At 34.9% G+C, this 16270-nt stretch overlaps 4 protein-coding genes across 4 annotated transcripts; all 4 read left to right on the top strand. All coding sequences in view use genetic code 12, as the record gives it.

Annotated features, from left to right (window-relative positions):
* Positions 1 to 705: 705 nt before the first annotated feature.
* Positions 706 to 3633, top strand: UTP21 (rRNA-processing protein UTP21; the record flags this gene model as incomplete). Its single annotated transcript, XM_064994547.1, has 1 exon — positions 706 to 3633. The coding sequence occupies one exon, from the start codon at positions 706 to 708 to the stop codon at positions 3631 to 3633; it is 2928 nt and encodes a 975-aa protein (XP_064850619.1).
* A 1080-nt stretch (positions 3634 to 4713) lies between these two features.
* PDE1 (3',5'-cyclic-nucleotide phosphodiesterase PDE1) lies at positions 4714 to 6600 on the top strand (the record flags this gene model as incomplete). Its single annotated transcript, XM_064994546.1, has 1 exon — positions 4714 to 6600. One exon carries the CDS (start codon positions 4714 to 4716, stop codon positions 6598 to 6600), a length of 1887 nt encoding a protein of 628 aa, XP_064850618.1.
* Positions 6601 to 10332: 3732 nt separating this feature from the next.
* DASC09_009420 (uncharacterized protein) lies at positions 10333 to 11229 on the top strand (the record flags this gene model as incomplete). Its single annotated transcript, XM_064994545.1, has 1 exon — positions 10333 to 11229. The coding sequence occupies one exon, from the start codon at positions 10333 to 10335 to the stop codon at positions 11227 to 11229; it is 897 nt and encodes a 298-aa protein (XP_064850617.1).
* Positions 11230 to 13779: 2550 nt separating this feature from the next.
* DASC09_009410 (uncharacterized protein) lies at positions 13780 to 13968 on the top strand (the record flags this gene model as incomplete). The annotated part of the gene is made up of 1 exon (XM_064994544.1): positions 13780 to 13968. One exon carries the CDS (start codon positions 13780 to 13782, stop codon positions 13966 to 13968), a length of 189 nt encoding a protein of 62 aa, XP_064850616.1.
* Positions 13969 to 16270: the final 2302 nt, after the last annotated feature.

Below are 16270 nucleotides of genomic sequence, written 5' to 3'. Positions count from 1 at the left end.
AATTTAGATAATATTGTTTTGTTCTGCCTCTTCTTCTTCTATCACGTGTAGCCAAGGATAAATCAGCAAATACACGGCAATGATCCAGAGTCATGTCGATATATTGTTATCAAATAGCAGCAAAGCTTTCATCTTCGATCTAAATCCATGAAATGTTCACCCCTCATCAACCAGGATAAATCATGCTAGAGACTTGCCTAATTATTATTGAGTTGAAATTGCAAAGTTGAAGAAACTGCGAAGGAAGGAAGGAAGGAAGGAAGGCCAAGTTTGTTTGACAGGCCAGCAACAATTTCTTAAGGTAATACAATAATACCCAATAAACAGATACAGAACCAAAAGGTCCGCATTTTAAAATGAATCTTCTCATATCTCAAAAATGGGTAATCCCACTAAATAATAATAAGTTCCGCCCAGTTGGTGCACATTTTTTTTTTCTTCTTGTGAAAAATTTCATCTTTTCCCAACTCCTCCTCTTTGATCAAACGACGACAACGTTTATTCTTTTGGTGGTTTTCTCTGGGTTATTTGGGTTATTCCAATTATTGTTATTCAACCAGTTGTTCTGAAAACAAACAAACAAACAAAAACTCTTTCCAAAGAAAATCAATAATAAAATTTTCGATTGAACGTTTTCACTAAGAAAAAAAAAAAAAAAAAATATTATCATCATCATCATCCCAAAAGAATATAAAACCAATCATCATGGTCTCTATTGTCAAGAAGAGAAAGACCTCTCCTGGCTCCTCTAACTATGGATCAAAAGTATTCTCTCCTTTCAGAGCCCTTGGGAACATCACCACCCTGACCCCGTTCACCGTGGGGACCCTTGGTGGAACATACTATATTGCTACCTCAGTTGGAAGATGCTTCCAAATTTATGATGCCGCCACTTTACACTTGCTTTTTGTGTCTTCCCAGACTTCCAGTGATATCACTTGCTTGGAAGCCAAGTTCCAATACGTTTACGCTGCGTACGGTAACACCATCGGGATCTATAAACGAGGCAAGTTATTAGAATCAGTCAAATGTCTTCCTCCATCGGGGATCAAAAACAACAAGGTGGTGAAAATTTGCGTATTCGGAGACTATTTAATCGGGGTCTGTGATAATAACTACGCTTACATCTTCAAAAAGCCTGCTGAAGAAAACTCAGAAGACGTTAAGAAGCAACTGCTTCCAACTAAATTTTACGCTCATATTAAAGTCAATGATTCGTACGGGCAAATCACCAACGTTCTTCATCCAGCAACTTATCTCAACAAGATTGTGATCACCACTCCATCACATATCATGATTTTCAACATCCGTTCCCTCAAATTGATCCACCGTTCCCGCCATGATTTCTCACAAGCCGCGTTTGGTGCAATTTCTACCGCAACCCTTGCTCCAGTACTTGATTGTTTGGCACTCGGTACCTCTTTAGGTAAAGTGGTATTATTGAATCTTAGAACCGATAAAATCATTAAAGTGTTAGATATTGCCTCGACCAACACTATCGCAGGCAGTGGATCGGCGGTTTCTAGTATCTCTTTTAGAACCGACGGTATGGCCCACACGGCGATTGGGTTAAGAAGTGGTGATGCGGTATTTTGGGATTTGAACAATAACACCAGACTCCATAGATTACCAAACGTTCATCGTCATGGATTATCCAAATTGGAGTTTTTGAACGGTCAAGCGGTGTTCATCAGTTCCGGGAATGACAATCAATTGAGAGAATGGGTTTTCGATCCCCCAATGAACAGCGGTAACGACAAGAGAATTGTGGTTCCTCCACCTCGTCATTTACGTTCCAGAGGTGGTCATAGTGGACCACCTCGTGTCATTGATTTCTTGGATGAAGAAGATCATTTCATGTTATCGGCGGCCGAAGACCGTACATTCTGGAGTTTTTCATTGAGAAAAGACTCTCAAGCGCAAGAAATCTCCCAAAGACCTCCAAAATCTGGAGCCACCAAAGGTATGAGTTCCAGTAGTGCCAGTGGGGCCAGCGCCGGTAAAGATAAGATCCCAGAAATGACCAGCCTTGCAATTTCCCAAGCCCCATACCTTGGATGGGAAGACATTATTACTGGGCATCAAGATGAACCATTTGCCCGTACTTGGAACTCCCAACATAAAAGATTGGGCCGTCATTTGTTGCCAACCATTGATTCCACCGGGGTTTCTGCGGTGTGCGTTTCTGCTTGTGGTAACTTTGCCCTTGTTGGGTCCAACGGTGGGGGAATTGGCATTTATAACTTGCAAAGTGGGGTGGCTAGAAAACAAATCCGGTTCCATGATGGTAAAGTTGCCGGCTTAGCCATGGATAACATGAACAAAAAAATGGTTTCTGTCGGCCATGATGGAATGATGGGATTTTATGATTTCAACGGTAGTAAACTTTTGGGGAAACTTGATTTGGAATCCCCAGCCACGATTTTGAAATACCACCAAGGTTCTGATTTGGCGGCGGTGGTGCTTGATGATTTGAGTATCATTGTTGTTGATGTGGTGACCAGAAAGATTGTTAGACAGTTGATGGGCCACAGCAACCGAATCACCGGGATCGATTTCTCTCCTGATGGTAGATGGATTGTCAGTTCATCTCTTGATGGTACGGTTAGAACTTGGGATTTGCCTACCGGAGGATGTATCGATGGGTTTTTCGTTGATAATATCGTTACCGGGTTGAAATTCTCCCCAACCGGAAACTTTTTGGCCACGGTCCACGTCACTGGTAATGGGATTTCTTTGTGGACCAACAAAGCCCAATTCAAATCGGTGGCCACTAAACAAATCACCGAAGCGGAATTTGGAAGAATTGGTAAAATGCCTAATGCTGCTGGTGAAGGTGGTGCCGGGTTGCTCGATGGGGCGTTGGAAGATGATGGAGAAATCATCCATGGCAGTGATACTATCAAGAATTTTGCTAGCGTCGAGCAAATTGGTGATGACTTGATCACTTTATCGCTTGGTTCAAGAAACAAGTACAGCACTATTGTTCATTTGGACACCATTAAGAAGCGCAATAAGCCTTTGGAAGCTCCAAAGAAACCAGAATTGGCGCCATTTTTCTTGCAAACTTTTGGGGACGCCAAAAAAGATGAAGGGACTGAAGTCACCATTAATGCCGATAAATTGGGTAATGTCAACAAGGACTTGGAAGAACAAGAAGAAGATAATAATAATAATAATGCTGATCTTGAAGATGCGGCAGTGTTGACAAGAATCGCCAATGGTGGAGCGGTGGAATTTGAAAATAAGTTTACCAAGCTCGTTAAGGCCACAGGAGAAGGGAATGACGAAGCCAATGAAGAGTTTCTTAAGTACCTCGTGTCACTTTCTCCATCGTCGGTTGATCTCGAAATTAGATCGCTTGACATGCTTGGTGGCGATGAGTTGACGAGATTCGTCAAGGTTGTTACCGTGGGGGTTAGCAGTAATAAGAATTGGGATTTGCTCGAAGCAATCATGAACGTGTTGTTGCGTACCCATGGAGATATAATTCAAGAGAGATTGACCAATGGAGACGAAGAATTGGAAGCGGCTTTGCAAGAATGGGGGAATGTCAACAAAGAAAGCACCAATCGTATTGATGAATTGGTGAAGAATTGTGCTGGGGTGATCTCGTTTTTGGCGGGCATTTGATTTATTAATTTTAATTTTCATTTGATGGATATTATTATTATTATTATAATTTTCATTTGATGGATATTATTATTATTATTATAATTTTCATTTGATGGATATTATTATTATTATTATAATTTTCAATATATTGTGTTAAATTAAATATTGTAATGTATATTTATATATATATATATATACATGGCAATCAACGTTAATTGTAGGTATATACTTCTATATCATGATAACTTTATGTTCATGTTTGGAAAGGAGCACTTTTCTTGAACCAAAATATGATAACTAATAAGCCCTATTTTGCAAAAGCATAATTGTACGGCTAGTCCCATGTAAGAGCACCTTCTAGAAAGACCCTAATTTAATGTACTAAGCAAGACCCTGACCGTCGATCTTGTCGATCTATCTCTTTTCAGAAGGGGGGTGGTGTCTCTATATGTATGTCTCTGGTGGTTATTATTATTATAATTATTATTATTATTTAATTGTTTTATGGTAATTACATTAATTGCCGTCCAATTAATTGTATCAGAACGAACACCCAGAAACGGAGAGAAAATCTCTGCTGGTTGTCATTAATATTAATTTAGCCGATAATAAATAACTGATGATAACTTATCTTTTGTCACTTTTGGATCTGAACACACGGAGATCCTTCGAAGTTCAATTCAGTCAGTGTGAGGATTTTTTGTAGGCGACCATTTCCCATTACAATTCGCTGACTTCCTCTGGGTATAGGTATAGTATAGTATATCATCATAACTACCACTTCAGTAGTACAAACCCCTCCCTCTCCCGATAAAATGGTCGTGTTACAGACTCTCGCTTGACAGTAGTAGTTGGCCCAACCTGCCTCCAAATTTCATTTCACACATTGTGCAGAAATGGAAAAAAAAAGAAAATTGGGTACTAATCATCACTATAATAATATTAATAATAATAATAAATCACGATCATTTCTCTTCCATTTTTGTTGATATCTCACAGCATATATCACTATCCTATTTTCTCTTCACCATCATCTTCCAAAAAAAATCCTATCACCACAGCCATCGTAGTAGTGTCGTCCCGTATGTCACTCATACAATGTTCATGTCATCTAAGACACCTCCATCTTTGACCTCATCGCCAACAGTTTCGTCAATATTCTCATCCCCTTCACCCAACCAGTTTTTCTCCACTTCTTCCAATACTCTGTCTTCAGGATGTTTCCATTTAACTGTTCTAGGAAGCTCTGGGGGCCCCATCGATGGTAAAACCTGCGCCTATATGATCAAGACCGACGAATACCCGTTGGAACAAATCATCTCCAAGAAATTGGACGACCAAATCATTTGTGTCGATGCAGGATGTGGATTATCGAAAATCAATGAAATCATTCTCCAAGAAAACCGTTGGGTCTTTGATAAGCCTTGCGAAACATCGCCAGCAGCACCATCACCATCATCACAACCATCTACACTGCAAAGTCACAGAAGTCAGTATAAATCGTCAATAGGATTCAAATGCATGTTCAGAAACTTTTCCAAATCTATAAATCCAAATACCCTGGCATCAGCAGATTCCATTGCCAAAAATGACAAGTACAATAACCGTCATCTTTCCAAAGACATCCAAACAATGATTGAAAAATCTTACTCTTATTTACCCCCTCTACGATCGTACCCCGACTCTCTAGGGTTTTCTCAGTACAGTTGTTGTCCGATCACTTTATTCAACCTTGATTGCTCGGTTTTAAAAAAATCGTCTTACCAACTTGCCCTGGAACTACAATCATTGATCCCTCATTATCTCATAACCCACCCGCATTTGGACCATATATCGGCACTTGTGCTAAACTCTCCAGGATTTGATTGTGCTAGTGGTCCTCGAAAAGTATACGGCTCGAAATTCACAATCGATGCGTTAAAGAAACATGTTTTCAATGGGATTGTCTGGCCGAACTTGGCGTGCAGTACCAATGGAGGGTTTTTGAAATTCATCACTTTACCTAATTTCCAAATGGAGAAAGACTCGCGGGTTGTCGACTCAAAACATAATTATTATTATCGAAATATTCATGGGTCAAATGGTGAAGATGATGTCAATGGTTCAGAAATAACCATTATTGAAGACTCGCACGGTCTTCTTCCAGAAAAACCACCACAAACCACCACCACCAATAATAATAATCATCATTGTCATCATCATCATGATGATAATGTGGACTCATATCCTGGGAAATTCTTGGTGACTCCAGAACTCCACCATGCCACGGTTCCAATAAATCATCTTTCTACCACCCCAGTCACCCAACTCAACCAAAACTTTTCAGTTTTACCATTCACCACCTACCATGGGATTGTCCTGGACGGTGCCCATTTGCAAGGCTGCGACACTCCTTATTATTCCACATCATATCTCATCAAGTCACATTGGTTGGATCAATATATTCTTGTGTTTGGCGATCTTGAATCTTCGGGAAATAATAAAGCCATTTGGCAATCTGTGGCCCCACTTATTGCTCAAGGAAGATTGAAGACAATTGTTGTGGAATGTTCTATGGAAAACGTCGATGCAAACACTCCGTTGTTCGGACATATGACCCCGCAGCATTTGGGTAATGAATTGGGGTGTTTGGCCAACTATGTCACCAAATCATTGGAGTTGTCAGGCTCTTCGGCATCACAGCTGCCGGGGGCTTCTTTGACAAACCATTGTGGTGATTGCCAATATTCTAAACCTTCAAAGTCGGAAATCATCAAAACTTCCAAATCGTTTTGCACCACTCAAAAAGTCTCGTTGGATGCTAATTCTTGTGAATCTCGCAAACCTCTTGAGGGATTGAAAGTGCTTATTAGTCATGTCAAGGAAACAAATACTGGCAAAGATCCAAGAAGAAGAGTATTGGAACAGTTATTGGTGGTTGAGAAGGAGATGGGTTTAGGATGTGGGTTTACAATCGTCATGCCAGGTATAACTTATGTTGTATAGTAAACCCACTTACTACCCATGAGATATATATATATATATATATATTTCAGTTTCCTTAATGCATTTTAGATGAATATGGGTTGATTCCAATTCATGTTAGTAGTGGCATTTCATATCAAAAAGAGAATTAAAAAGACATTTCAATCAGAAACATTGTTCGGTATATGGCTTTACATTTTTATTTTGCTAAACTTTTTCTTCTTTTTCTTCTTCTTTTTCTTCTTCTTTTTCTTCTTCTTTTTCTTTTTCTTCTTCTTCATTTTCTTCTCTGCTTTAATCTTTATTTTAATTTTAATTTTAATTTACCCAACGACCTCAATTTATTTTCTAATTACTTGTTTTACTATTTTTTGGTCTTCTTCTTCTTTTTCTTCTTCTTCTTCTTCTTCATTCTCATATTATAGCGTGTACAGCCACGTAATTATCATGGTTTTATCTATGCTATAGTATTCTGTTTTATTATTGTGATCTTTTGGTTATTATTCATTCATTCATTCATTTATTTATTTATTTATTTATTTATTTATTTATTTATTTATTTATTTATTTATTTATTTATTTATTTATTTATTTATTTATTTATTTATTTATTTATTTATTTATTTATTTATTTATTTATTTATTTATTTATTTATTTATTTATTTATTTATTTATTTATTTATTTATTAATTTTTTGCCCCCCTCTCCTTTTTAAAAGAACGTTCTGGTAAATTTAATTTCTGTTTGTGTTTGATTTCGAAAATAAATATGGTATGTTATGGTATTCTGCTTCATTTCCATGGATAATATGTTACTACACGCTATTACGATTAATATTATTATTATTATCTATCATCACTATTATTATCTATCATAACTATTATTATCGCCTCCCAAAATAAATAAAAGAATAGATGGATCTACAGGTTATAATGGAAGCACACACCATATAGTAGTAAACTGTGTCTTGTGGAAGTCAACATTGGGAATATTTGGTCTTTTTTTTTTTTTTCTAATTTCTCTATAGACATCTAACTGACGATTTTCAATATGGTTTTTCTTTTTCTTTTTCTTTCTTCTTTCTTCTTTCTTCTTTCTTCTTCTTGGATATTCTGAATTCATTTCCCAAAAGATATTGATTGTCCATTAAAGTTTACAGAGGTCTTCTTTATTCTAAAAGGCATTTATTTTTTCCCTTATACCTTTGGTGCATGCGTTACTTACTGATCTTGGATGGGGAGGTTTCCAATCAACTCCATATATATTATAATATATATAGAGTTAATTGGAAATAATACAATATAGTCCATAATATTGACCAATGTCAACTTACTTCCCTTCCTTCCTTCCTTCCTTCAACAATAATACCACGAGTATCACCACCACCACATGAAGACCAATCTGTCCTAAAGAAAAAGTGGGTGGTGAATTTGAAAGAAAGGAAAACTACAAAAACACGGTTCATTCGGTAACCACCTTCCCCCACCATTCCATTCCATTTTCAAGAGGAAAATTCCCATCTTAAATTCAAAAGGCCTTATCAGGGTGCAGTTGCAGCAAGGACCCAAAACCAACTGTTGGGATCGCCTTACATCCTTACATAACACCCTTACACCATTTCACGTGTGTAGGTAACCCGGAAACCAAAAAGGGAGAGAGTTTGCAAGAAATAAACAGATAGACAACTTGGTAAGTCCACCTTGATCTTAATATTGATAACCAGGTCGATATGTTTGGCGTTAATGCTCTGTCTCTGTTTGTGAGAAGATTAAGATGTCGTCTATGTAGATGGCGCATTACACAGTAGTATATATATATATATATATTAATATAATATAACATTTGGAGGCGTGAACAATGCTTGACATTCCCTTTTGGTATTAGTTTTCCTATTGCGACCGTGTTTTGGTTTTCTTATGGTACCTTTTGGTGATTAAATCAACATTTCACGTCTTATCCTCTATATTAATGATAAGTGGGTACAATCAGGGGGAAACCCCTTGGTGTCAATTGTCTTTTTTTTTTTTTTTTATCAAGCAAGCAAGAAAAGACTAACTTATATTCTGTGTTCCATCTATAACAAGATGGAAAGAAAAAGTCCAGGGGTTGGATAATTTCATCGCGAGATGAAATTTGGTTGGCTCTCTTCCTTGATATTTTATTTTTATTTATTTATTTATTTATTTATTTATTTATTTCTTCCTTTCTTTCTTTTACACCGCTCGAGGTTATGATAAAATTCAATCAATCAGGTTGCCGTTGAAAGTTGAGCTGATTGGTCTTGAGAGCTTTGGATGGATGGATGAGGTCGTAAAATGCGTAGCATATAATATAAGTATCTCTTAAAAACAATAAAAAGGTGGTTTTCCTATTTACCGAATGTTTTTGCAATGGTCAGTATATATGATGATATATCATAGATAAAACCTGCTATGAGCGTGTGGTTGGTAGAAGAAGAAGAAGAAGAAGAAGACAATAGAATAGAATACATGTGGAGCTACTATGCATGACATGGAATCTTCGAGATGGCTATTATTAATAATGATTGTGGAACAGGAAACTAAAGAGAATGGATGACCTATGATCGAGGACAAAGATGATGACTCTACGGGAAGACCCACAAAATTGGACCAGCTGGGTCACACTTATGAAATGATGGTGTTTTGAATGTATGGTATGATATGATGACACTTCTACTTAGTAAGCGATGATTGTTGATTGGGTTATTATTATTATTGTTGTTATTATTATTATTATTATTATTATTATTATTATTATTATTATTATTATTATTATTATTATTATTATTATTATTATTATTATTATTATTATTATTATTATTATTATTATTATTATTATTATTATTTATTATTATTATTATTACTGGTGGTGGCGATGATGACGTTTTGTGTCAGTAGAGGGGCTATTACTCATACGATGGTGGGTGGGTGATGTATGTACGTATGTGGAGCAGACTACAGACAGACTACAGAGTCAGAGGTGCCACTGTACAACACCAAAAAGAAGAGTGGGCTGACATGATAATGATAACATAAACACAACAAATGTGATATAATAACGGTAGTATAACGTAATAATAATAATAATAATAATAATAACAAAAACAACAATGCTGTTAACGCCACCAACTTCCACGTGGAAAGTAATCAGCACGTGACAACAAAGAAAGAAAAGAAAAAGAAGAAAAAATATGTGCCCTGGCCGCCGCCGCCGCCGCCCAGCAAAAGATTACAAATCTTTTTTTTTTCCCTCTTGTTTGCCCCAGTCGAGGAAGATTACTTCATCTTTTTTCCCGTTTGTCATTTATATATAAAAATCCCGTCCCGCCGCAAATCATCTAATCTAATCACACTACCGCCCACTAATTACAAAAAACCACCAATACAGTACAATACAATACAAATCAAACCATCATCATAAAACTTGCCTCTATTATTTCATTACCTTAAAGAAACAATAGAACCTATAGCAACAACAACCGCCATCTAACTAACCACATATTTAATACCACAATAACCCCTTTTTCATTAATGTATTCCGCCAGATATTCTTACTAGGTTATTCATTTCCTATCAACATATAGACTACGACGACGAAGAAGAAGAAGAATAATAATAATATCATCTTTATTATTCATCATCATCATCATTATCATCTTACTATATATTTAAAGAGTTTGCTTAGATCCTAATCAAACTTGATTCATTTTTTTTTCTTAAATCATCGCCATTATGGTTTCTGTTCTTTTGCCTAATAGCGACAGAATCAATGACGAGCCGCACTCAGAATTTTTCGACACTTGGTCTGCCGGTGGTGGTGCCACCACCATCGAACCCATCATTCATGATGGTGGCTCATCCGATTGTTCCAATGATAACCAGCAGCAACACCAGCAACACCAACAATTGTCCAGAGAAGCAAAACTACAATACATCATGTCCAACATCAACAGGTTCGCCCCCATCGCCAAGTTCAACGTCATTAACTCTCCTGGGAGCTTCCAACTTAAAATATCCAAAACCATGAACTGTTCACTTTTGGAAACCGCCACCAAATTCCACAAATTGATTTCTAGCCACTCTTCTAACAAAGTTGAATCATCATCTTGTTCCGTCTCCGAGCTTTACAACATGCTTGGCTTCACCTTCCAAGATTATAAAGTCAAATTAATCAATAATGGCAACTCCAAAGTCTCGTCAAACATGAAGAACTATCAATTGTTTGTGTACTCCGCCGCAGATTCCATCTCCAAAATTGTCAACTTTCAATGTGAAGATTGTTATAGTATTGACAAATTTATCATCGATAAGAAAACTTTTAGACAAGGCAAACTTAATTTGGAACTGTTGGATTTATCTATCATCATTCCCAAAGTCATGAACGATGGTGGTATCAAGAGAAATGTTTCCAGAACAATCAATCAAGGGAAAATCACTAAACCAACTGCTCGCATTAATAAGAATAATAATAATAATAATAATAATAATAATAATAATAATAATAGAGGCACCAACTCGCAAAGATTATTAGCGATAATGAAATGCTTAAACTCTGGGACTCAAGGAATCAAATTGGAAGAATCCTGTGATGACATATTTAAAGAGGAAGATATCATGCATGGTAATTGACACCGCAGATGACTTTTACCCCATGCTTATACCTTGTTTTATTTTCCCCTTTTTCCTCTTCCTTTTTTGTTTTTTTTTGTTTTTGTATTTGTTTTTTTCCTTTTTTGTTTTTTATTTTTGAAGACAATTTGCTTTATGGATTATTATCATTATTATTGGGTCTTACACGAATGTTTCATTTGTTTTGTGCTTCGGGTTAGGTTACGTATCATTGAAAGTGCCTTAGGTATTGTTTTTTGCCTTTGATACTTTAATTATTGGTTGTTACTATTTGAGATCATGTTATCGTCCCATCATACTTCCACGGCTCCTATTTTGTTGAGACTTGTTGTTTTGTTGAGATAGATGATCCCTAAGTTTTTTTTTTTGATCATATCTTTCTTTTATTGATTATTATAATTATATTATAATGATTATTATAATTATATTGTGATAATTATATTATGATGACTATACTATGATAATTATATTATGATACTGCTTCAACCCGTTGCAATTGCAGTGATATATTCAAAATCCCTTTATCCTATTCCCAGCAGACTGACTGAAAGAAGTAAGAAGTGTCCCAGTCTTTTTTGTATACTCTTTATTTTTTTATTATTATTATTATTTTATTATTTATTTATTTTTTTCAAACAAACACCTTCTTTTTTTTTCTTTTTCATCATTTTTTTTTGTTTCATTTTTTTTTTTTACTTTTTAATTTTGGGGAAAGGGATTTTATTACATTAAGTTTTTCTATATATATAATTGGCTCTTTATAAAAAAAATATATTTATATATATATATATATAAATATAATAGTTTTTGAATATGGTACGGTTTTTTTTTTGGAGAGATGAAACACAACATATATCCATCCATCCATCCATCGATGTTATTATTATATGTGAGGCTGATTTCTCAACCACAATTATGTTGATACAGTTTGTGATGATGGATGGTTGTTTTCTCTCCATATACAGCTATACCTTATTTATTTACATTAACTTTTACAATATCCATACACTCAATGATTACCATGGAGGGAGAGAGGGAAAGATAGATAGATACAATCAGCACGAGAAGATGATTCTCTAATAGAGGGAGAGTCAAATGTAATATCAGACATGATAATGACGAGACCATTGGACTAATGAAGGGGAAAGTGAAGTAGAAAAAAAAAAATATAGCATAATCGTAATAGATTCAGTAATAAACATTAGAGAGAACGAAAAGATCTGGAGATTTCCTTAAAACCGATAATAATAATAATAATAATGATAATAATAATAATAATAATAATAATAATAATAATAATAATAATAATAATAATAATAATAATAATAATAATAATAATAATAATAATAATAATAATAATAATAATAATAATAATAATAATAATAATAATAATAATAGTAATAAATTAGTAAAGTTTTAGGCGCCTGCTATCACAATAATGATTATATTATATTATTTATAATTATATGGGAGGTCTTCGTGATAATTCTCAACCTTGAGAGCCTTTATTGCCAAGGAAAGGAAATATAATCAATGTTCTGTTCGTCCACTTTTACCGTCTTACTGGATTCACAAGACGTTCACATGCGATGATTCTTCCATGCGGTATTTATTATTCCCAGCTTCAATGATAATGGTTCAATATATAAAAAACTTGGAAAGTTTGACCAACTTGAAGTGGTTAAAGCTTGTTGAAAATGAGATTCTCAAAATTGAGGGGCTTGAGAAATTGGTAAATTTGACACAATTGGACCTCTCTGAAAATCGTATTAAAAAAAAAAATATTGAAGGAACTTGAAAAGTTTGGTCAAGTTGTACAATTGTACGATTTGTCGATGAGACTGACTGTGTAGGATTGAAAAAATCGAGGGGGCCAAATAACTTGACAAACTTAAATCAATTGGATAGATTTGTCCTCCAATCGAAAAAAAAAATTTCAAAGCTTTAGAATCTCAAAATGCTATCCAGATTATCCAACCTTATTTTTTGTCAATGAACTGTATTTCGTATATTAGTGGAATTGAGGTATTATTATTAATATCATCATCGCTTGTCAAGGCTGTTTTTTTTTTGGGCGATTCTGTAGATTCATTATTGATTGTAGTTCGAGGTTAATATCATATCCTTACCATTTTGGGGGAGGTCAATTCTATGCTGATAGAGTATACTTTTTTTTTTTCTGTCCTCAACGAGATAGATTTAGAATCATTGAGATCTCTCTATGTTTAGATTATGTTTAGATATTATAGAAGAGCCCTGATTATGTACAGAAATAAATCTCATATGGTATCTTAAATCAACGAGAACTCCTCTTCATCGGGCAGACTAATATAATGTCCTATGGTGGTCCAAAAAAGAGCGGTTGAGTAGATATATATATATATATATATATATATATATATATATCAATAGTGTGTAAACCATTTGAGGGTTGATACATCATTACAGATTTTCTTTTTTAGGGACCGTAGCCTGAATTTTAGACAGAACAAGAGAGAGCTTACAGAGTCAGTGACCATGACCAGACATCTCTCATTAGACGTTTCAACCATGTATTTGAATTTCAACGAATTAATTTTCCATACATATATCTCCAAGAGTTCTCACTCCATTAGACGTTTCAACTGTAGCATTTTCCTTACATCTCCAAGAGTTCTCAGTCCATTAGACCCCCATTTATCGCCTAACTTGCAATTATATGGCAATGGTAAGAACTTTTCAACCAGAAGTAGTACCTAACTATCTTGTGGTATCATTGACTTCTTCATAAAGTAGATATCTAAAAAAACAAACAAACAAACAAACAAACACTATTAAGAAAAGATCCCACCAAATATTGTCATTCAAAAAAAAAAGAAGTGACAAAATTATCCAACCCCTGGTCTATTTCTTTCTAACTTGATACATTCAGAACATAGAAAATAGTCCAGTCTTTTCTGAGTGTGTGTGTGTTTTTTGCTAATGACCCAATTTGTACTGAAGATTTCTCTCTAGTCAGGCCTGTTTCAGTATATGATATGTAAATAATATTTTTACACACAAAGTAGAATTCTTAGGCCACACTCTTTATGTTGTTAAGCTGAGAATCCTTAGAAAACTCATTTTCAACTTTCAGGATTGAGTAATTGTGTGTGCCAACTTGGGTGAAACAAAACTCTTTCTGGAAGAGAATCAACAAATACCAACATAATAGCCCTGGATACTTTGAAAACATACACATATTCATTCCACTTAGGTGCTGAACAACTTTTTTACCAACATAGAAAATGTCACTATTGCGGGCTCGAAACCGTCTCTCAAGACCAACAACATGAATCACCAGAACTCCAAGTCAAGATCAAAATGACCCATTTCCTAATTCAATGCCCATTATCAACCGAGTTATAGTCAAGATTGAAAATCCCAATTCCATTGGCATGGATTAACTTAATCGCTCCCAATCATTCAGAATCAACAATTAAAAAGATCGACCGCTATCTATGCTATCAACGCAAACTCTCACGCCTAAGATATCATAACCAAATTGATTGGAACACATCAATTAATAACTTGATTTATATCATTACTACTGGGAGCTGAATAGTCGATCAAAACAAAAAAGAAAAAAAAAATTAACAAAAACAATAACAAAAAAACATTTTATTTAAATACTAATAATTATCACTAAAGGGTTTTTCACCATATGATATGGTTTTCCCTAACATATATAATGAGCATTAGCTTATAAGATTTTACATAGATATATATAATTATATATTTATTAATATATCGAACTTTGAAGGAAAAAAAATCGGGAGGGAGCGAAACATGCCATGCCATGAAAAGACCCGGTTTTTATTTTTATTTTTATTTTTATTTTTATTTTTATTTTTATTTTTATTTTTATTTTTATTTTAGCTCGCATGATATGCGCTTGCTTTTGCATAAATAGACATTTGAGCACATCGAATGATTTAAATCGACAACACCAGAAAAAGGGGGAAATACCATAAGAAATAGAAGAGAAGTATAATTACAGAAAGACGAAAAAGAAAAAAAAAAATCTTTGTGGATATGGTATCCCTATTAAGAACTGTAGAAGAAATGGCCTCCGAATGTTGTAACAAAGCGAGAATTCCTAACATGAACAATAAGAAATAGATAGATCATCACCACACCATTTCCAACATATCTTCAAGAATTCCTGATCCGTTATTGACTTCTTCATAAAGTAGATATCTAAAAAAAACAAACAAACGAACACTATTAAGTAAAGATCCCACCAAATATTGTCATTCAAAAAACAAAAAAAGAAGTGACAACATTATTATCCAACCCCTGGACCATTCTTTCCATCCAAAACATCCATAGATGCCTATAGATGGAACACAGAGCACACAGTCCAGTCTTTTCTTTTATTTAAAAGGAAAAGCAATACTAAAGATTGCTCTCTCTCTCTCTCTCTCTCTCTCTCTCTCTCTCTCTCTCTCTCTCTGATTATGCCGGTATTGATTATATAAATTACATACTACAGTGTTAAGCGTCCAATACAGAACCATTTGAACGGAAACGGGAGTTGAAAGATGCATTTCTTCATATCATTATGGATACATGATAATCAAAGTTGTAATAAGATGAACAGCTAAGGAGACAAAAAAAAAAAAAAAAGGCAAATGGAAAAGGAAAAGGAAAAGTGACTTGTCCTAAACTTTTAAGGGTCCACTCATTTATGATTGGCGTTTGGTATTTCCTGGGAGAGTAATTTTTTTTTTTTTACGTGTCCTCCCCACTCCCACCACTCAAGTGTCATAAAACAGGCTTACTATTCGGAGGGAGTTCAGTTCTGATGATACTCGTTCGTTCGTTCGTTCTTTTGATTGATTGAGTTGAGTTATTTCACCACCGAATGAGGTTTGTGTCAAATACCGAGCCATTTGGGCAAAAAGAAAGTGAGATTGTTATATATAGGCAAGGGATTATACTTCCTAACTAACTGTACGAGCTGAGCTGAATAACAGTTATGACCCCAGGCATCGAGCATCATCGACGACCAATCAGTCAG

This window comes from Saccharomycopsis crataegensis, assembly GCF_037102585.1.
Source record: "Saccharomycopsis crataegensis DNA, jcf7180000000073, whole genome shotgun sequence".
Lineage (NCBI taxonomy): Eukaryota > Fungi > Ascomycota > Saccharomycetes > Ascoideales > Saccharomycopsidaceae > Saccharomycopsis > Saccharomycopsis crataegensis.
Note: the sequence above shows the minus strand (reverse complement) of the source record. Positions and strands in the feature narration are given on the sequence as shown.